The following is a 22,186-nucleotide window of genomic DNA, read 5'->3' as shown; positions in this document are numbered from 1 at the left end:
ATGGTAAGGTATGGAGGAGTGTAGACTTATAAATATGCATCCACCAGTCCAAAAAGAAATGGAAGATTCCCAGGATATCACGCTGGTTTAGACAAAACTTCAATATACCACTTTAATATAGTAGGGAAATGTCTTTTTTCCATTAACAGTACAAGCTACTAGTTTGTTCATATATTGTTTCTTTCTCTGTTAAAAGGTTTCTCTTTGGACTCTGGTAAAGGAATTGTCTCCCAAGACGAGATGACTTTTGTGTCTGGTGCCCCAAGAGCCAACCACAGTGGAGCAGTTGTTTTACTGAAAAAAGAGAAAAATCAGCGAGCACTTTCACTCGAGCACATGTTTGAAGGAGAAGGGCTGGCCTCTTCTTTTGGCTATGATGTTGCTGTTGTGGATCTCAACAGTGATGGGTATGGCCTTGGTTAATTCCTGCTGCCTGTATAATGAAGTGTGGAAGCCTGGATTATTTCTGCTTTGGCTTTTCACATCAGGAATACAAGGAATGCCAAATGCATCTTCTGTAGGAAATGGCGAGCATCTCAGAGAACTAGTCAGGACACAGGCTGCATTTCTCATTGTAGGAAAGAGCTTTATTTAAACAATTAGTGTAAACAAAGAACAAACAAATACCACAGCTAAAGAAGGTCCTATAAGATCCTTGTATGTCATCAAAGGTTTATAGTCAGCTTGTAGTATCAGTGGAGCTGTTGTTGCTCAACCAGTTTAATGTAATTTGCTTTGCAACTCTGGCTGGCTGACTTGCAGACCACAGTTTGATCAGTCATTTTTCACAGATCTCTAAAAATACTGTTTTTTTTCCCTTTAATTCTAAGATGGCAAGACATTGTTGTTGGAGCCCCGCAGTATTTTGACAGAAGTGGAGATATCGGTGGTGCTGTGTACATCTACATCAACCAGCAGGGCAAATGGGAAGGAGTAAAACCTATTCGCTTAAATGGAACCACTGACTCCATGTTTGGTCTTGCAGTTGAAAATGTTGGGGACATAAATCAGGATGGATATCCAGGTGAGTGAAAACTGATTACAATTAAAGTGTGAGACCTGGAACATCTCACTCTTATGACTGCAAGCTGCAGAAAGACTAAGAATGATTTTGGATGTTGCGACTTATTTTCAACAGATATTGCAGTAGGGGCTCCATATGATGGTTATGGCAAAGTGTACATTTATCATGGGTCCAAGAATGGAATCAATACAAAACCAGCACAGGTAATGAAATAAACTTCACTATACATAACTGGCCTTGCACAAAACTAAAGGAATGACAGGCCCGTCCCTCTTTCCCTTTCCATTAACATTAGTAGGTGGTGGGTGCACAGAACAGTGACGAGACCCTTCAAAGATTGCATTGCTGACCAGAAAGATTAAGAATTAATTACTGATTTTAACACACATTTTTCTTTTTGGAACTGTCGTTTGTCACTAAAAACATGTAGAAAAGGCAAAAGACATGTAGATGTTTAAGTCTGGGGGCTTTCAAAGACATTTTTTTATTTGAAAACAATTGGGTGGTTCTCTTTCCTATGACTATTTCACTTTTTAAAATATGTATACTTTTTCTTTTCCTTGAGGACTGCTGTGTTCAGTTTGCCAGGTGAGAATGGAACTTGATTACCCTTCCTAGAATACTGCTAGAATACTTTCTAGATGACTTTCTCAGTTTCAAGTGCCTGTTCTGCATAAGTACTATAAATAAAGAGAAGCTAGGTAACATTTCTATGCGAAACAGTACTTTCTGGTACTCACTGCTACTGCAAAGTAACTTCTTGGAAGAAAAGCAAATCATCTTGGCACTTCAGTGTCATTTACGTCAACAGAGAGGTCCAGTTTCCTTGTATCTCTTCTCTCTTTTTCTGGACCTGAGACAAAAATGTTCACTTATTACTTCGCTTTTATAGCTTCTAAATGTCTGAATTCCCTCAATCTGTTTGCTCTTTAGATTCTTGATGGTGAAAAAACAGGCACTAATTTCTTTGGTTACTCTATTGCTGGAAACATGGACCTGGATAAAAATTCCTACCCTGATATTGCTGTTGGTTCCCTTTCAGACTCTGTATCTGTTTTCAGGTATCGTATACAGAACTGTCACTATATAAACCCAGAGTTTTGGGTTTAATTTTTTTACAAACAAATTGCTTAGAAGTACCAAAAATCTGTTTGCCAGGAGTGGATTTTTCCTTCAAGAAGTTGGAAATTCTAGGAGAGAAAAAATCCATAAATTTGTTTGTTACTTTATCCCACTCTCCTTATTGAGAAACTGCTTTACAATCAAGACATGGTGAGAGTATGAATGTGGCCAGTTGCTGTGGAGTGCTGATGTGTGCAAGTGTGTTTGTGCCCTTGCTTTGTCCTCTGCTAACTCACTTGGATCCCATGTCCTTTGATGGAATTAAAGTTGGTAAGTAATTCTTTTGCCTTAGGAAAGACGTTCTTCACAGATACATCTGCTAGAGCTTTTGTTTGCTGCTGTTACATAAATCTAATCCTGCTTTATTGAAGACAACAAAACAAAACCAACCGCCTGTCTTTTGTAGATGAGGGTCCAAAAGCTGTGAGGCACACAGCTTTGCTGAGGTTGCAGTGGGATCCATGAAACAGCTGTGAGAAAGCCCTGCAGATAGGACCCTTCTGGATTTCTGTAGCACATGCCTTACTTAAGGATGAGGTCACAGTCTTTAGTAGATCTCTGCTTTTTTTTCCAGTACTGTTGAGTTGAATTACTAGTAATGAGCAGGAAGAACACTGTCTTCTCATCAGAGCTGTGAACGCTGCATCAAGCTCTGGTCTTTGGAGGAGCAGGGACTCCAAAACTGGTTATGTCAATTTTGGGGCTGAGAACAACTGTACCATTCAGGCAGAATGAACTTTCCTACAAATTTTTGATGATCCCATCTCTGAGATGTATAATATCTGTGTACAATACACTGACTATATATATATATACACACACACACTGAAACAGCTCTCAGCCAAAGCAACTCAAAAGTTGGTGGAAGGGAAATTGGTTATTAGATTAAGAGTTCTGCTTTACTCAAAAGGAGCTTTAATCATTTGCTGGTAAGGGCAGCAGAAAAACCTTTACAAAGGTGAGAACAAAAACTCTTTATGGGGATAAAGTGAAAAGGGCTGGCCTGGTTTCTTTGCTAGAAAAGGAGGAGGAGGAGGAGGCCACTCAGCAGCCATTTTAAACAACCCTTATATACTTTGGTAAGAGGGGGGGATAAGCTCATTCATTTGTTCATGTTTCTTACCCCTTCCATAAAAGGAAGAGATAGGAGAAGTCAGGCTGAGTTATGGCTACAGCCTGCGTGCCAAAGAGTCAGAGAAGGAAAATGTTTCCCATGCCCACCCAGGCTCAAAGCTGTTGTGAACATTAATGTGAATAAACTTTTAGTACCTACAGATGATCAGTTACCACTGGAGTGGGAACCATCACTTTGAATTGTATGGGTTTTGTATGTGTATAAAATGACAGCCACAACATCACATTAATGTACGTGACTTTTTGCGACTTTCATTGGTTTCTAACCATTATCAAATCTGAACTCTGTATTTCTTGGGGTGTCTTCACTGCAAATAGCATTGCATGGTGGACAGCTGAATTAATTGTTTGCTTAGTCTTAACTGAAACTTTATGCTCCTTTTTTGACCTTCTTTTTCCATTCTCCATTGCTCACCCAAATGAAGATCTCGGCCTGTGATAAGCATTAGAAGAAGCATTACAGTACAGCCTGACAGAATTGATCTAAAGAACTCTGAAGACCCTAGTAAAATATGGTAAGTTTTAAAAAAATTACAGTATCAGAAGCCTTGGTGTAGTGAGTTTTCTGTTGCTGAAATTCTTTTAGTCAGTGATGATGTTAAAGTGAAGGGATGTAACAGTCATGCAGGTTAAGCAAACTGCAGCTGGTCATTTTAACTTCTAGAATTTGCTGAGTGCTGTGCTAAGGACACAGTGTGCAGCATGTTCTGTTTGCAATGCAGTTTTTGAAGAGAAATGGCAGTTTGCCACTTAAGACTTTCAGTGCTTACAAGGATCTTGAACAGCTTTCACGTGACCAGAGATTTAAAAGCAAATGATAGAAAATAAGGTTTGCTTTGCAATTCAGGTCACTAAGCAGCAAATTACTCTTCTAGCATGGAAGTCACAGTTGTAAGACTGATCATGTCAATCAATGAACTATTTAAACTCTTCAGTCTGTGGGACCAGGCCTTAAAGTTACTTTCTTGGCACTTTTTACAGGATGGATGTGAAAGCATGTTTTCAATACACTGCAAACCCCAGTGACTTAAATCCAAGAATAAGTAAGTTTTGAAGATAAATAGGTTTGATCTGTCATGTGTTTTTGGTTTTTTCCTTTAGGTTGTATCATGGAAGAATAGTACTCAAATTATAGTGACTCAGACTGTGACTGTCAAATTTAGTGTGACTCAGTACTAAGGCAAATTACCCATTGCACTCTCTGTACATGCAGTTAACGTGTATTTAGAACCACTCCGGGGTGTTAAGAAGTTCTGTAGGTGACAGACTGAACTGAAGCTTTCTTGTAATTAACTAACTGCTTGTGAGCAAACGGCTGCCATACAGACCAAACCCATTTTGCCTCTTACTGCTGCTTTAGAAAAAAGTTCTAAGACCCCTTTTATAGCTCATTAGCAAGCATTATTTATATATACCTTATGAAATAGTTTTCTGCATGCATGAAAATGGTTCTGTGGAAATCAGTAACTGAATAAATATTTTTTGTATTAATAGGATCCTGGAAGGCTGTGCCATAAAAGTATAGTCAACATTGTAAAGCATTAGTTTTTCACGTCTCCTGTTTTTCTCTCTTGTTCTAATGCTGCTGTTACTACACCTAAGAAAACATCTTAGGATTTTGAGAGGAACTGAAAATAATTTTAAGCTCAAACCTCCTCTTCCTATGTTGTCTTGAGTGTCTTACTAACCTGTAAAATCCATGGGATGTGCCTGAGTAAGTCCTGGTCCTTCAATAGGTCAGGTGCTTTCAGCGCTCAGGAGGTGGTTCACATGTGCCCCACTACATGCTCCTGAGGCCTGGCAGGCTTGCTGTGACATTGAATTAGCCTGGTGCATACAGAGGTGATTAAAAGATTCACAGAATTAGGTCTATCAAAACATGCCTCAGAATACAACTAAAAAGCTCTGGTCATACTTTTGCTTTCAGTGTTAAAATTAACAGTGTACCTTGGCCTCAAAGTCTTGATGGCTGCTTAGGTGCTCTTGTGACAGATGCCAAGGACAGCTGAGTCGGCAGTGTTTTACAAAGTTCTGTATCTCAGCTGTCTACTGGCTCCACAGTAGCAATTGCAGCTCTTCCAGCCGGCTCTGGACGCCAGTAAAGTGAAGGGGTACATTTGGGATTAAAAAGATCTGGTTTAGAAGTTTGCTTCAGATACACACACAACATATATGGTCCTCAACAGATACCTGGGCCAAAACTGGCAGATGGAGAAAGTTTTGTAAAGAACTGGAAACCCTTTGTGATGCCTATCACTGGCTGAAACTGTCTTCTAGAACACTGTACATTCATACCTGGAGAAATGAAAGTTCTTTTTAATATGACAAGGGTTCTTTTTAATAGTAACCTACTTTACTTCTTCATACAGAGATCAACTATACATTTGAAGCAGAAAATGAGAGGAGGCAGCTAGGCCTGCCATCCAGGGTACAGTTTAAAGACCACCTGTCTGATCAGTTTACTGCAAGTACAACCCTAAGGGGGCAGAACTCAAAAGAATGTGTGACAACCAAGCTTGTACTGCAGGTAAGGCAGAATATTTTTATTTGGTTTAGATCCAATTAAAACAAAAGCATTCTCTTTTGCTCAGCCTCATGGTGCTTTCCTATGTAAGTCACATGCAATATAAAGCTTCAAAACTAGAAAACAACCATAGTTCAGTAGCACTATTCCCTGCATGCCTGCTGCTTCCTCCTGTTGCCTTTCTTACAAAGTGTCAACAAAAACTGCAGCCACTACAGCATGCTCTGGAGGTCAGTAGAGCTGAACTGATTTAGAGTAAGTACCAAAAATGCACAGCTGTTTCTAGCACAAGTAATTGTTACAGAATTTAATGGTGTGACTGGCTAGGAAAAGAATTTTAACCCATGGGTTTTAGAAGGGCAGGACAAGAAAGCTTGGTATATGTGCTCTCTGACTTGTCTGCTACTCTGGCTCTCCAGAGGTGGCAGTGGTCCAGGAGCTGAACAGAGTCTATCCGTTGCTCAGCAGCAGTGAATTGGCCTCCAAGGTTGCTTTGGACTGTGGCAAACTAAAAAGCTTAAACTTATGCAAAAGGGACTTATTTGGCTGTTGTACTGTGCATTTCACTTGCCTGAGTTACCATCTGTTGTTCTTCCTAGGAATTCTTAGTAGTGACAGAAATCATCAGATTGGGAAGCCAGAAGGAAAAATAGACAGTAGGGCTGGGCTTCTCATATTTTATATAGTAAATAGTTCTAATACTGCAAAGTGTAGCAGAAAATATTTTGCTCTACTGCTTGTTCTAAATTGTACATCAAATGCTAGTCTTTGCACTGCACACTAACTATGCCATTTAAAATATTTCAGCCAGAAAAAATTAAAGATAAGCTGCGTCCCATCCCAGTGTCCGTCAGCGTTAAAATCGCTGGCCTGGAGTCCAGCTTACCGGCTGTAAGAAAAGAGAGAGCACTTCCAGACCTTATACCAATTCTCAATTCAAATGAATCTGAAACAAAGACCACAAAAGTAAGTCTTTGATACCACTTTTTCCCATAAATGTGCACTTTGATAAATCACTGAATTCAGAAGACTGCAGAACACTGGAAAGAAATAATTGGGGTGGTACTGGACTTGTAACTACTGGGTTGTATTTTATATTTTGTTATGAGCTTGTTACGAAATATTGTGAACTACATCTTGTGCTTTTCTTTTTGTAACAATCCTGGAGAATCAGACTTAAGGATGTTTTTTCCCATTAGAAGTGTATCTCTCATTTAGAATTAGCTAACTTTGCCTCTTAGTCTTAGTCTTACCAGCGTTAAGGGCTATGTCTCTCAAAGGAAAACTATCTCGGTAGGAAAGAAGTGAGTCAGGTTAAAATCTTACTCTGTCCAGGAAACTGCCTCTGAGTTCTCTGTAGATGCTTTATGCAGTAGACATCAGAAATCTTATTTTAAGCTATTATGAGGCATGCAGTAAAAATGCTTTGGTTTTCTTTAGGTGGAGTTCTTAAAAGAAGGATGTGGAGAAGACAATGAATGTCACAGCAATCTGAAACTTCAGTACCGGTTTTGCAGTAGAGAAGGAAATGAAGACAGGTTTACTTACTTACCCATGTAAGCTTCAGTTAACACATTGATAAAGTTAAAATTATTCATAAGTGCTTGAAAGAACTTCCAGGAGAGGGTTCTGGGAGACAGAGCAGCTTTGTTCTGTTGGTCGGACCAACACAGACCTGTGTAATAGCACTGATCTGTCTGGGCAGGGAAAGACAGGGAGTGGGGATGAGCTTTAGAGGGATGGTGGTGCGGAGACACACAGTGGCCACAACTGTGGGCTAAGAGTTAGAAAAATGTTTCTGACCCCTGGAGAAAAAGAGATTGTAAACCAGCCTTGCAGTAAATTTTGTGTAAAACTGTCAACTGTTTTTGAGATGATAGTTGATTGTGAGTATGACCAAATAATATAGTAGCTCAAGACATGCAGTTACAGAGAAGTGAACAGTCATAACATTCCATAGACTGTGTAGCCCGCTGTACCCCTCCTCCCTGAAGGGTCAGTGAAATGACAGGTGTGAAACAAACAGAAGGAAGTATGCCTACTTGCCATCACCAGCCACTTTCAGCAAGTGCCACAACCTGACTTGGAAGCCAAAGCCATGTCTACTTTAGCATAGAAACAGTTGGTGAAAAACTAATCACTATTAAACATGAGCCAGATGCAAGCACTGGTTCAGAAATACTATAAACTCTTGATGCCCTGAGTGGTATCTCAGACAAAATACCGCTCTGGGAAAAAAGCCTATGAGCACTGAAGTGTTATTGTCTTCCAGGGATTCTTCCCTAATAGAGGGAACTAGAGGTGGGTAAATCATAATAAGAAAGAAACTTAAATGCGCATTTGTTTTGCTAATGCACACACCCCTCTCTGTACTCTGTTTCTGTAGTGAAAATGGCATCCCAGTGCTTGTTCTGAAAGATCAGAAAGATATTGCCCTGGAGATAACAGTGACAAACAATCCATCTGATATTAAAAATCCACAAAAAGATGGTGAAGATGCATATGAAGCTAAACTAATTGCAACTTTTCCAGACAGTCTGACATATTCTGCATTCAGGGAGATGAAGGCTTATCCTGTAAGTATTTTTAAGAGACAAGTTAGTCAATTCAAAAAACATTTTTAGCATATTTTCACTCTTAAACGTGTTCTGTTTTACCAGGAAAAACAGCTAACGTGTAGTGCTAACCAAAATGGCTCTCAAGCGGAGTGTGAACTTGGAAATCCTTTCAAAAGAAATTCCAATGTAAGTTGCACCTGTTTTACTCAAGTTTGTAAAATCTGTTTCCTCACTGCTGTGGTCCAAATTTTCTGTGTCATAACTTGAAAGTTGATTTGGATCTGTCTTTTTAGTGCTAGAACATGCCAGTATATTTCTGTAATATTGTGTATATTAATATAGTTTTTATTAAATGTTTACATATTTTGTGGATGTTCTTTCTTGTGTAGGTAACCTTTTATCTGATCTTAAGCACCACTAAAGTTAATGTTGATACAACAGACTTGGACATTAATCTGAAGTTGGAAACGTAAGTTTGCTTTGTGTGCACACACTCTGTTTTTATAAACAGTTGTAAACATTTTGAACTAATTTGTTCAATTCACAAGCAATTTAATGCTAAAGTGAAAACTGCTAAACCCAGCATTGTTTCATTTCCGTTGTAGAACAAGCACTCAAGTTAATTCAACTCCAATTACAGCTAGTGCTAAAGTGGTTCTTGAATTGCTTTTATCACTCACTGGGTAAGTGTTGATAGCATAACAAATGGGGGGCTGTGGATGACAGTTTCACTGCAGACTTCATTAAAATGTGATTATTCTTCTCTCTACCCTCACCCTAAAAGAGTTGCTAAGCCTTCTCAGGTGTATTTTGGAGGTAACATCGTTGGTGAGAGTGCTATGAAATCTGAAGATAATATTGGAAACCTCATAGAGTATGAATTCAGAGTGAGTAATTTACATTAATGCCACTGGCTGCTTTTAATCAAAGGAATAGCTTCTCTATGCATAGAAATACTTGGAAATGTTGCTGGATTTAAAATTGGCTTTTCTTGTCCCAAAATCCTGACTTCTGATCAGAACACCATGCAGTCTGATTGCAGAAGAGTTCTCTTGGGCATAGATGGTTTATGATTGCATTTTGTTGAAGCGGGCCGAGGCTGGCTGTGTTTTAGTTGTTTTTTTGGAGCAGTTTATGTACCTGCGGTTGTGCATCAAATGCTGTGCAGGTGGAAGACAAACCCCAAAACCGTAACTGTGGTGTGCCCAGGTGTTAGCTGGTGCACGCAGCAAGTATGTGTATTCACTGTGTGCAGGATTGAGCAGGCACAAGTAGACACTGTGGGAGCCACTTTGAATGAATGGATCTATTTCACTCTTTTGGTCTTCTGCCTAATTAATCAGCAAGGACAGGGCTAAGAGAGATGATTTTGGTTCTGTACAAACTGTTTATCAGCAAAGGAGCTGCTTTTTCTACATCATTAATGCAAGTCCTGCTGGTGTTATACATGGTAGTTTGTCAAGATAAAAAAAAAACTTCTGTAAGTTCTTCACTTTCTTCTGTACCTACACGCAGTAGGTACAGAAGCAGTCAAAGTATCTGTGTTAGGACTTGATATTATGAACAGTAACACTAAGAGTAAAAAATAGGCTGAGAAACAATTTCCAGAGCAAGAACTGGTTATCTCTGTCAGAGTCCTCAAACTTGCAATTGGCCTGTTGTATGTAATGGAACCATTTGTTAACTAAACTGGAGTTCTTGTGGTTTCAGAGGAAGATAGATTTCTAAGAATCACCAGCCTAAAGATTAGGGAACTTAATCCTTACATGTTTAAACTCTGTATTTACTTGCTATCCAAGTGTGCTAGTGTTGGTATATGCTTTGTTTTTATGCTGTTTTGACTGTCTTTCATCTGCTCTTGAGTTTCCTGTTAGCTGCATGCTTCAGTAATACTTCTGATTGAGAAGAAAATCCCTTTATAAAGTTTAAAGAATGTTTGTTTTAACAGGTAACTAACTTGGGTAGACCACTGAAAACATTTGGTACCGCTTCCCTGGACATCCAGTGGCCAAAAGAAATTAGTAATGGCAAGTGGCTGCTTTATCTGATGAAAATAGATTCCAAAGACTTGGAAAAAGTCTCCTGTCAACCTGAGAATGAAATCAATAGTTTGCACTTTGCGGTATGTTACCTGTCTTCTGCTAATGAATTAGCACAACATAAATGCACTGCAGCGTGTGATGGTAGGATTCAAGAGCTTGCCTCCAGAAGCAGCTCACAAGCACAATACATGAACAATGCATCACAAGTTAAGCTCAGTAAGAGATACTGTGACAGCTGCTGAGGATAACATGTGGAAGGATAGATGCCATGTCCTGGTGACTGGTTTTGCAAAGAGTGTTTTTGTCATAGGCTCTTACAGTATGAAATTACTGATTAACAGATTTTGTCAGCATTATTGAAATCAAGTTCTTACACAGAAAACAACACCAGAAAACATTTCCCCCTGTAGGTTTAACTCCATGTACTTTAAGAGAAAGGGTTTGCAATTGAATTTTCTTACTTACAAAAACTGAGAAGTAAAAAATGTCTCAGGCTAAATTTCACAGTCCTTCATTGTGCCTATGTAGCAAGATTTTTGTTTCCTGGAACCCCAAGACTTCATTATTTTTTTTGTTTTCATATAATCTGAAGATCCTTTGGGAGGAGTTTTAATTTTCACCATTAAAACTGCATGCACATAAACCCATTCTTGTTAGAGTGCTACACTGGTTAATACACCCTTCAATGAATGTAGTTAGTATACGGTTAAAAAACCCCACAAAACCAAGGAAGGAAGTACCTACTGAAGGAAGCACAATCTTACTCTCATTTTAGCATTGTAACAAAAATGGCAATAGCACTGAAAACTTCATAAATCCAAAACTTCCTTGACCTTTCTTTACTACCATTTAAGAGTACCTAATTACCTTTACTACTAGAAGTGTAGGTAAGTTGAGATTCAGAGATGTGTAACAATGTCACAGAGTAGCTCCCTGAGCTAATTTCTTTGCTTATACTGGGTCAGAATTAGGAGATACATATGATAGAAGCTGCTCAGTCATTTTACTCTTTTTCTAACTTTTCTTTTAGGAATCCCATAACTCACGAAGGAAACGTGAAGTTGCAGAGAAGCAGATTACAGATGGCAAGACACTTTCTTTATTCTCAGAAAGAAAATACATGACCTTGGTAAGCATACTGCAGCTATGTCTGGTCAGATACTGCCTCCCCCTGCACTTGCAAGAGGGCTTTTCTGTAAGAGTTTAGCAGGGAGGGAGAGGAGAAAAAAAAAGGCACCTCTTTGTTTTTATTTCAAAACCAAGTATCTTTCTTTTTTTTGGAAGTAGACCATTTAGATAATCTACTGATGAGAGACACAGGAAAGAATTTATCTATAGTTACCTACATTAAAATAAAGAGATAATGGCATATTAATTGTGTTTCCCTATTGCTGTCAGTGCAAACATATTTTAGTTCTTACACATAAATATATGCATATAATCAAACTTTTAAGAGGTTGTCAGGGTGGGGTGGGTGTTTAAACAATTTGTGAGGGTGTGTTTTTATTTACACACAGAAATTTGTAATTGCAGGACTGCAACATGAATGCACGCTGTGTGGACATAAAATGTCCCCTAAAGGGTTTAGACAGCAAGGCATCCATTGTGCTGCGTTCCAGACTATGGAACAGTACTTTCTTAGAAGTAAGTCCTCTTACCTGCCAGTTTGGAAGGTCAGGCTTCTTCCCTGTCCTGGGTCTAATGTCTGTATTTTATTTTGGAACAGGAATACTCCAAAATGAACTACCTGGATATTCTTGTCAGGGCTTCGATCAGTGTTCCTGCTGCAGCTAAGAATGTTAAACTCACAAATGAAGCTGCCCAGGTAGGTTTAACATTAATGCTAATAACCATATGTTGTGATATTTCCAGCTTATCTCAAAGACTGGGAAAAAACAAACCATTTAAAATCAGAAGTAGCTAAAGGGTTACCTTTTCAACTGAGTTTTGAATTATTGATCATATATATCTTTAACTGAATTGGAAAAATTCACTACCATACTGAAATGATACCAGTAAGATATTTTTCCTTCCAAAATTGTTTGGTAAATGAGAGAGGGAAGCCATTGTGCTAGGGAAGAGGTAAGATTTGTATAAATTGCAGCTAGATATTAAAATCAGATGCTTCTGAAATGCTCTTTCCATCTTTCTTTGCATATTGTATGCCCTTTAGGTACGTGTTACTGTCTTTCCTGCAAAACCAGTAGCACTTTATACAGGAGTACCTTGGTGGATCATCTTGGTGGCTATTTTAGCAGGAATACTGATGCTTGCACTGTTGGTATTCTTGCTGTGGAAGGTGAGTTTTTATTCATCTGGTTATCTTACATTTTTCCAGTCTACAACTGACAGGATAGAAAACTAATGAAGCAAATGACTATTTTGGTTTGTATGCGGAATTCAAACTAGAGAAAAACTGCCCTTTACTACCTGTATCAGTTTGTTTCACAATACTTGGAATGAAGACGGTTACACGGGAAGGTGTGTTACAAAATTTTTCTGTTTCCACATCCTCAGTGTTCAGAGACTGTAGTTAGACACAGCTAATTGCGGCTTCTGCAGTTAGGTGTAAAACTTCATGAGAACTATTTACAAATGTTTTAGTAGGGCTTTGTTCTCAGAACATTAGAAATATCATTAAACTGGTGGTAGAATAGAATAACCAATACATAGCCAAGTGTGTCGCTGAATTGTTGTAGAACTAAGTTTTTTACCTAAAACCCTAGAGGAGTAAATAAGTGCATATAACAAAAGGTTAACTATTTGCAAAAGAAAACCCATTTTCCTAACTACTTTGGGTGGTTTTGCAACTAATTGCATTTCCAAGTACAACAGGTCTATCCTTTTATTAATTTTTACAGTCATAGGCAGTTAGTATTTGCTGTTATGGGACTGCAGAAGGTTATTAAGAAAAGTAAGTGAAAAAGAATATCCTGTATGGAACTTACTTTCTTCTGGAGAAAGAGCAGCAATAAGCTTTGCTGAGAGGTACTATTTGCTGCAGGTTACTTCCCACAGGATAGTAATGAATTCCTTATTTTCTAATAAATGCTCAGCCCCTGTGCAAAAATCTTGATGAATTCGTACTTTGGGTGGGCTGTTAGATTGCAATTTTTGTTTTGCTGCACATGAAAACACACAAGAATTCATACATAGCACAAAATGCTTCTTTTGATGACACTGTGTCTGTCTTGTGAAGGACAGACATGTTGCTTCCAAGACAGGTACATGATTGGTTTAAGACAAATGCTTGTGTGGTACAGGTCAAGGCAATACTAATTTGTGCTCTACCCTAAGTTTTTGCATGTCCTGTGCACTGGTCCACAAACAGGTTCTTTCTGGCCTTCACAGCCTGTTCTAGCTGCTATGAACATCCTTGATAGTACATGCACTACAGATTTATCAAAATGCCTCTAAAATAATACTCTTTACCTCAGGTTATTCTGCTGTTCTGCAGATCAAGTAAGTCTAAGTAGTTCTCAAGAGAACTGAGCTCTCGTGATATTTTTGTTACTATTTTTGCCTGTAAAGTCATAATGGGAAGATAGTTTACAGAGTTAATTTAAGGCAGTTTTAAAAGGTTTGATTTCTTGCAGTCCACAAAAAATTGACTAAATACCTTGCTTCCTTGTAGTGTGGTTTCTTCAAGCGAAATAAGAAAGATCATTACGATGCCACATATCACAAGGCTGAGATCCATGCTCAGCCATCTGATAAAGAGAGGCTTACTTCTGATGCATAGTATTGATCTACTTCTGTAATTGGTAATTGATGACATTTTTTTTAATTGTTAGCTGTGGCACGTGCTCTGGTTGCAGTGGCTAACTATGAGGCTTTTACTGCATTTGTTCTATTAACTTGGGGATTTCAAACTATGGTACTCGCTTGCTCATTCTGTCAATGGATTTTCAGCTTGGGTGCACATGAACAAACAGGTGTTTAGCTTGGTCTAAAAGGCTTCTGGTTTATTTCTTTAGAAGATGTGCTGATCTTTGCAATGGTTTTTATTATTATTGCAATTTTAATTTATGTTTTAACAGTGTAAGTAATTTTTTTTTTTTAAGCTTCAGAGATGATAATCACCACTGCATAGTTAAGATTTAAAGCTAAGACTAGGTGGATGACAGATACACTTGCTTTACTAACCTTTATTGCATGCTAAAAGATAGACGTTGCTTGTAATGGAAGGATTTTCATAAGAATTTAATTGCTGTGGAAAGATCTGTTTTCCTTCAATTCTACAGTATACTTTTCTAGGAGCACACTTTCCTCTGCTTGAGCTACTAGATGCATGATGATTTATACTTCTACCAACCTTTATTCAAATTAAGATATTACATGCTTGTACATTATATTAAGTGGTGCTTGGGAGGAGGGGCATGGGGAGGAATTCTTGACTAAAATAAATGTCAGAAGAATGTTTAATGAACTCCTAAATAAGAGATAGCTAAAGATTCAGTCTATACGCCAGTGTAATTAAAAAAATAATAATTTCCCTATCAGTTCTAATACTATTTAAAAAACCCCAACAGCTAAACAGTCCACCACCCCAAACAGTATGAACAGAACCTTGCCATTACAATTTTTTTTGTTGATGTACTTGTAATGACAGCTGTACGGTACAACATTTTAAACTTAATCTTGACATCGGTGACCCATAAGCATGTGAAGTTGAGTGTCTGCCCGTCATCATCGTTGTGACACTGGCTGTAACTCCCATTTTGTTTGAAAATTATTTTCAGTCCATTCCTCAATATGTAGAATCCAATTTTACACTGGCTTCAATTAGCAATTGCAGGGCACAAATAAGCTACTGCGCTAGATTTCAAGTGATGTTCATTATCCTATGGCAAACTTAAACAAGACTCAGGTTCTGATATTGCATGTATGTCGGTAGTTGAAGGGCCTGTAGTTCAGATGATGCTTTACAAAACAAGGTCCTAGAGTAACTTTTCTTGGAGATCTTGGAAATCTTTCTGTATGTTTTTAAAAGTAGCTCATGTCACCATACAGATAAACACTGAAGAATATACATACCTACCTTTGATTCAGCATTCCTGAACTGCATCGACTTTGCATAGCATTGAGTTCTCTCATGATGTGAATAGCAGAATGAGAAGACTTGAATGACTTAATAAAACAAATTCAGAAAGTCACTGCAGGGAATATTTTAATGTCTTAGATTACCACTGGATTGTGCTATTTGTCTTCAGCTGCTGATGGAACAGCTGATGGAGACCTGCTGACTCATGTTTTTACAGCTACATATGCTACAATTTTGGCATATGTGTATATTTGTTTCAAATTTTCTTACCTGTATATCTCTGCAAAGGAAGAATGTATTGTCTCTGTAATTGTAGTTCTTTGGCAGCAACTTAAACTGTTCATTTTCTTCTCTGCCCCAGTGTGGGTTCTTCCAACGTTCCAGGTACGAACACAGTGTCCCCCGATACCATGCTGTAAGAATCCGAAGAGAAGAGCGACAGATCAAAGATGGGGAATGCAAAGACCTTGAGACAAAACAGTGGTTCACAAAATGGAATGAAAATGAAAGTTATTCTTAGGAAAAAAAGATTATTTGAATCTACAGAGTTCAGGTAGAGGTTAAGGTTTTCATGGTGGAATACTGATGGAGTTATACCTACAAACACTATGGACATTCACCATTTCATTGTAGATATTCCGACTTCTATTGAGGCTTTTGTTTGCACAGTTAAAATTGCTTCATCAGCCTTTTGTGCATTATTTCCAGACTGCCTCTTTCCCCCCGTAAAATCTAACTCACACTTTACAAAAGGCTGTGTTTATTTGGAGTCTTCTCTGCAAAATATGCAAAACCACTACAGCAGACCTTTTGCTGTGATCCTAACCTTCTTCCATTGCAAGAAAGGCATGGGTAAGGTCAAGACAGGTTCTCCATCCTTTCCTCAATAGATACTCCACTATAAACACACAGTTTCCTTAACACGCTTTGTAATCTGAAGACCCTGCAAATCTGCTTTATTCACAGACTTTGCCTGCTGCAGTAGTTAGGGCTAACAAAAAAGCATCATCTTAAGTTACATGTGCAATAGAGGTCATCTTGCTCCATTTTTAAGATCAGATTGTATGATTCTTGCTCAAAACAAATATACACAGGTTTGGGTGTTTGTTTTTTTTAAGAGAGGCTTGAATATTAGATGTACTTTTTGTATATACATATTTCAGTCATTCTTGTATTTATTTTTGTTATAAATCATCATCTCTGACTAACTGTCAGGCCAAAGACTTAACTGGACTTTCAAATAAACTGTTTTTGAGCTTTGGATTATGAGACCTGAGGCATTCGCTGCGCTGTAGCAAGTCACTGCAGATACCAGTGCTTTCTAAAAATGTAAATATTTATTCCAATGATTTTTACAGGGGCTTTCTTTCCCCTCTGATACTTGTAACTATGTTGGAGAAATTATCAGGTCTTGTAACATGATTTGTATATTACTTTACACTATTTAAGGATTTGGACACCAAGCAAAAGTAGGATTTTTAGATAAACTTTTATACTTACTGGAAGAAAGTGAGAGGTTCTCTGGAAACAGATTTCCAGCTTCCTAAGGACTTCATGTTTGGCAAAAGGCATTGACTACTGCAGGTGTTACAAAGCACTTGAAGGAGGCTATAAATGCCCAACTTAAACTACAGGGATCTGAGCTGATCCACAATGAGACTACTGAATTGTCTTGAATAACCTGAATATTGATAAAAGTACAACCACAATGTTGTGTTTATCAGTAATCTAATTATTGTAACATAACTGATAAAAATATTTAAAGAGTTTACTTTTTTACCCATGTTCTAAAGTTTTGGTACTATTTAAGAATGAAGATTTAGTTCACAGTTAGTTTATTTCATGTGAAACAAAATTCTGCTCAAAAACTATGTACATTAATTGCTAGTAATTTGAACTATGCAAAAACCTCTTGGTACTTTTTTCCCTCATAGGGTAAAAATCTGCTAGGAGGGCATCTGTTCAAGTGGCTTATTTTTTACTACTAACTTTGAACATACCTTTTTGGAAGGTGTGGTTACCTAAAAAGTTACCATCATAGAAAGTGCATTCATTTAATAAAGTCATCTTCCTCCCACAAAATAATCTTGGTATGTCGTGACTGTGATTTTATGAACACTTAATACATTCAGCTCTACCTAGCTTTTGAGCTTTTAAAACTCTAGCTTACTTGCTTAAAGGCTGAGAGCAGCAGTTGAAGCCAAGCTAATCAAGAACTAAGAAGCTTGACAAATAGCCCTGGATTTAAAACCAGATTGGGGTCCTCACCTAATCACATGAATGTCTTAGCAGTGTTAAACTGAAAGTTCTTGAAAAATAAGTCATGTCACTGGTATACTTTTATCTAATTTTTTTATACCAGCTAGCAATGCTACATCATTCCATGATTAGAAATTACCTGTGGATATTTGTATAGAAGTGTGAAATAAATTTTTTTAAAATTAAACATTTTGTTGATAGTGATTTCTTACCATAATTAACCAAGGTGGCAGTTAATTCCAGTAAGTTCACCAGAAGGGTAAGCTGGAAGTTGCAAGCTTAACTAATTCTTAGTTTTGCCGTAACTCTCCCTGCACTCCCCCCTGCAAAGGGGCAGTTATGGCAGCTGTAGGAGATAACACACTTATCTTACACTTGCAGGATTGCTGCTGCCTGCAGCAGTTCCCAAGCATTGCTAAGAGTCAGGCATGGAGCCTGACAGAGCAGGCTCTGGCAAAGCACAAGTGTCACCTCCCATGGGGCAGAGCTACCCTCTCTCCACACTTCACTCCCAGGTACATGCTATGCAGTCTTCTACAAGCTATCCTACCAGACAGGTGTTTCTGTCATGAGGGAAGACAGATATATCCCACCAGAATTAGTCAGTTATTGAAGTCCTTATCTGTGTTTAGCAGTGGAAGAAGTTTGATACTGAGAGTCACTTACATGGTTGCAGGGTAGAGCTTCAACTCCACAAAAAAATCTCAGAAAATAAGAACAGTAAAAAAAATCCCAAACCAAGAACAGAAAGTCACAGGAAGTATAGTACAAATATATTAGTTTTTATGTATGTTCATTTATACTATAGACATGTAGTACTAAATGTAGTACAGTACTATACATAACAGTGTATGTGTATAGATACACACTCATGCATGTACTCCATTGTATTTGATAGATACAGTGTGTGTGTATTACGTGTATATGGCCTAAGGTACATAAATAGAATGCTAGTAGGCTGCCTTCACTGTCACAGAACAGGAGACACCTCTTACAAGAGAAGCCCCCCCTAGAAGGGACCATCACAGCATACTGTCACTAACTGTCTGCGTAGAAGTTGTATGTGGAAGAGATGGAACAGGGTAGAAATGATGACAATTTTTTTTGCTAAATAAAAATGATGTCACTGTGAGGTTAATTCTCCCATTGTGAGTGTGTTCCTCCTAAACATACTTTTATCATTCAATCAGAAATTGCAACTTGAAATTCCATTTACATTAAGATCGCTTGATGGAAGATTTCTCTGAGAAAGCATTCTAGCAGTTCCAAACTATGGCAGTTGTTAATGAGGTAAATAAACAAATGGCTTTGTCTGGAGATACTCTAATCCCACCTGGATGAAATTCTGCACAATCTGCTCTAAGTGAATGTGCTTTAGCTGGGGGTGTTGATTAGATGATGTCCAGAGGTTCATTCCAATCCCTACCATTCTGTGACAAGAGCAACAATAAAGATGATGTTGCTAGTCATGGGGAGGAAAAAAAATGTTTGTTGAAAACTGTTGAATTAATAATATATTTTCTAACCAAGAATTCAGAAATACCTGAAGCCGTGTATTGATGCTACATTACTAGGACAAAGGCAAAACCAGCAACACTTCAGAATCAAAGAATTGGAATAGAGCTTAGGATGTCATCTAGCATTTTGCCAAAAAGCAGGATCAACTGTACCTCTTTGTGTGCTGACAGATGATTGTTCAGGAGCAAGAGAACATAGAACAAGAGGACAGAGTCTCAAGCTGCACCAAGGGAAGTTTAGGCTCTCTCTTCACAGGGAGAGTTGTTAGCCGTTGGAATGTGCTGCCCAGGGAGGAGATGGAGTCACCATCCCTGGAGGTGTTCAAGAGGGGATTGGATGTGGCACTTGGTGCCATGGTTTAGTACTCACGAGGTCTTGGGTGACAGGTTGGACTTGATGATCTTTGAGGTCTTTTCCAACCTTATTGATTCTAGGGTGCTTAGACACAAGTGTCATGAATTGGCATAGAGGTGAAGGGAAGCTATTGCAAGAGACACCAAAATGCCATTCCTCACTCAGGGCACCCACCTGTCACTGTGGAGCATCTGACCTAAAATAAACAAGACTACATAGAACCAGTAAACTGCTTGTGAACAGACATCTGCAGAACTACTTCCAGCACAAAGTATGTGAGAGTGTCAGTGGTTGCTTTGCAAATCCCTGGAGAAGAAACTGTGATGAAACCACCGAGCAACTTGTAACCAATACTATGAGCCAGCAGCAGTGCCAGGCCATACTTTGTCTGGCTTGTCAGACAACACACTTGTGTGTGACAAGAATGGGAGAAGTCTATTTCTGTATGGTGGTTGTGTAAGCAGTTGCTTCAGTTTTTATCCCAGTCCTTGGACATCTTTAGGTGTGCATTTGTCTTTCCTGGTGTGGTGGTTTTAGGCTATGCCTTTAAAATTTAGCTGCAGATTTCAAGCAGAAAAGTAGAAAAATATAAATAAATCACTATTGGGTGTAAAAAGGAAAACAAAAGATTATTCTAGACAAATTAATTGGATAAATGTCTGGGATAAAAGAAGCTGCAGCATAATAATTTTTCCTGTTCCTTTTCTCTTCTGACCTCGTCTGGTTTGCTTTGCTTGGGAGAGATAATGTGCTTCTGGCTGGCCTTGGATAAGTCTAACCCACTGCTTTCTCTCTCTGCTCCTCTTTTGGGACCGGGGTGGTGGTGGAAAAGCTTCTGCTGGTCTTCTGACCAGTGGGGCGGTTTGTGTTGTTTGCTAATTGTAAATATCTGTATAATATTGTAAATACTGTACATTTTGTACATATTTATTGCATTCCATTATAGAGTGTCGTTTTTGCTTGTAAATACAGCTCCATTTCCTTCTGAGTTAGTCTGGCTGAAGTTAATGCTGGGGGGGGGGAAACTTCAACCCACCACACCTGGCCATGCATTCATAATTAATACTATACACCTTTTATAACCTATAAGCCTTGCTGAAGCCCTAACCATGATCCTAATGAGAAAAAAACAGTAACGCCTTACCCTGAGAGTCCACAGCCAGGGTACGATACAGGCATGAAGGACCTGCAGTTTCTTTTCTGCTCTGGAAGATAGACCCCTTTCTGCCTTCATTTCCTACCTCTCCAAAATGGTTGTTTGCAAGCAGCACAAGTTCAGGGTCGTATCTGCCTCAAAGATCCTGCATTTAAAGACTTATCCACAGTTCTTTATCCTGTTGCTTCCCTGAGTGCTCATCCTGCATTGCTGTCCCTGAGAAAGTGCTCACTGTTTATACACTGCTTATTAGTAAACTCGACCTTATTCTCTCTAAGTGCAACAATTTATTTATCCTCTTACAGCCTTTGGCACATCTTTTGGCTGTGGACTGCTGTCCAAAGATAACTGTAGGCAGTAGCCAGTTTTTAAGGCAGGCTTTTCAGTTGCAACATCAGGCATGGAGAAAGTAACGTATTAAAGACACCAATCCAGAGCCATCCTAAGAAACTGCAACAACTCACAAATATTCAACTTACTGCTTGTAGGCACCATTTTAAACTAACGCTGGCTCACAGCTGCGAGCACAGCAATTTATAAGTAGGAGTGCAAAAGTATTTCACACTTGATGAGCATGAGCTAATGTGGGACAGCCTACAAACAGCAATAAAGCATAACCTATCAGTAACCTGTACTTGTGAAAGACTAGCAAGGACCGACAAGCCAGCACTCTCTGGCCAGAACAGAACAGGCCATTCATATTTTGGCACAAGGCAGAGGTACAGTCCGATCACAAACAAGATGAAGCAGTCTTACCCTAAACTTACAGTATCACAGTATAACTTAGGTTGGAAAGGACCTCGAGGATCATCGAGTCCAACCTATCAACACAGACCCCATGCCTAGACCATGGCACCAAGTGCCACGTCCAATCTCCCCTTGAACGCCTCCAGGGACGGTGACTCAACCACCTCCCTGGACAACCCGTTCCAATGACGAATTACTCACTCGGTGAAGAACTTCCTCCTCACCTCGAGTCTAAACCTCCCCTGGCGCAGCTTGAGACTGTGTCCCCTTGTTCTCGTGCTGGTTGCCTGGGAGAAGAGACCAACCCCTTCCCGGCCACAACCACCCCTCAGGTAGTTGTAGAGGGCAATGAGGTCACCCCTGAGCCTCCTCTTCTCCAAGCTAAACAATCCCAGCTCCCTCAGCCTCTCCTCACAGGGCTGTGCTCAAGGCCTCTCCCCAGCCTTGTTGCCCTTCTCTGGACACGTTCAAGTGTTTCGATGTCCTTCTTAAACTGAGGGGCCCAGAACTGGACACAGTACTCAAGGTGCGGCCTAAGCAAAGCAGAGTACAGGGGCACTATGACCTCCCTATTGTTCCATTCCTGTGTGTTATTGGTGCAGTTAACTGCTCAGCAAATTGCCTCTAGAGGCATTTTCTGTACTTCAATGCAACATCAAAACAAAGCAAGCCATTAATTCATTATGGTATCTTCAGCTCTCTAA

General features: G+C 39.0%; 1 protein-coding gene and 1 long non-coding RNA gene across 7 annotated transcripts in view; one reads left to right on the top strand and one right to left on the bottom strand.

The window, feature by feature from the left end:
• Positions 1–17,894, top strand: part of ITGA6 (integrin subunit alpha 6) — a 47,425-nt gene extending 29,531 nt beyond the window's left edge. For 3 of the 4 annotated variants that reach the window (XM_068138568.1, XM_068138569.1, XM_068138570.1), the window contains 20 exons: positions 197–407; positions 831–1,024; positions 1,139–1,227; positions 1,958–2,085; positions 3,706–3,795; positions 4,262–4,323; positions 5,650–5,807; positions 6,612–6,770; positions 7,245–7,360; positions 8,191–8,380; positions 8,465–8,548; positions 8,752–8,831; positions 8,968–9,045; positions 9,147–9,249; positions 10,311–10,484; positions 11,435–11,533; positions 11,938–12,048; positions 12,131–12,229; positions 12,578–12,703; positions 15,810–17,894. In XM_068138568.1, coding sequence (XP_067994669.1) covers positions 197–407; positions 831–1,024; positions 1,139–1,227; positions 1,958–2,085; positions 3,706–3,795; positions 4,262–4,323; positions 5,650–5,807; positions 6,612–6,770; positions 7,245–7,360; positions 8,191–8,380; positions 8,465–8,548; positions 8,752–8,831; positions 8,968–9,045; positions 9,147–9,249; positions 10,311–10,484; positions 11,435–11,533; positions 11,938–12,048; positions 12,131–12,229; positions 12,578–12,703; positions 15,810–15,968 — 2,510 coding nt within the window. In that variant the 3' untranslated portion in view covers positions 15,969–17,894. Of the gene's footprint in view, positions 1–196; positions 408–830; positions 1,025–1,138; positions 1,228–1,957; positions 2,086–3,705; positions 3,796–4,261; positions 4,324–5,649; positions 5,808–6,611; positions 6,771–7,244; positions 7,361–8,190; positions 8,381–8,464; positions 8,549–8,751; positions 8,832–8,967; positions 9,046–9,146; positions 9,250–10,310; positions 10,485–11,434; positions 11,534–11,937; positions 12,049–12,130; positions 12,230–12,577; positions 12,704–14,038; positions 14,169–15,809 lie in introns of all 4 variants that reach the window. The other variant, XM_068138567.1, reaches the window with a different exon arrangement.
• LOC137441293 (uncharacterized) overlaps positions 374–22,186 on the bottom strand; it is a 23,458-nt gene continuing 1,645 nt past the window's right edge. Inside the window, exons 2-4 of one of the 3 annotated variants that reach the window (XR_010987370.1) lie at positions 15,719–15,861; positions 1,765–5,107; positions 374–568 (exon numbers count right to left, since the gene is read on the bottom strand). This is a non-coding gene — a long non-coding RNA (uncharacterized lncRNA). Of the gene's footprint in view, positions 569–1,216; positions 5,108–15,718; positions 15,862–22,186 lie in introns of those variants that run through there. The other 2 variants (XR_010987371.1, XR_010987369.1) reach the window with 2 other exon arrangements.

This window comes from Melanerpes formicivorus, unplaced genomic scaffold, assembly GCF_026170545.1.
Source record: "Melanerpes formicivorus ecotype bairdi unplaced genomic scaffold, bMelFor1.0.p_v2 SCAF_5, whole genome shotgun sequence".
Taxonomy (NCBI): Eukaryota; Metazoa; Chordata; class Aves; order Piciformes; family Picidae; genus Melanerpes; species Melanerpes formicivorus.
This window is presented reverse-complemented; position numbering and strand designations above follow the sequence as displayed.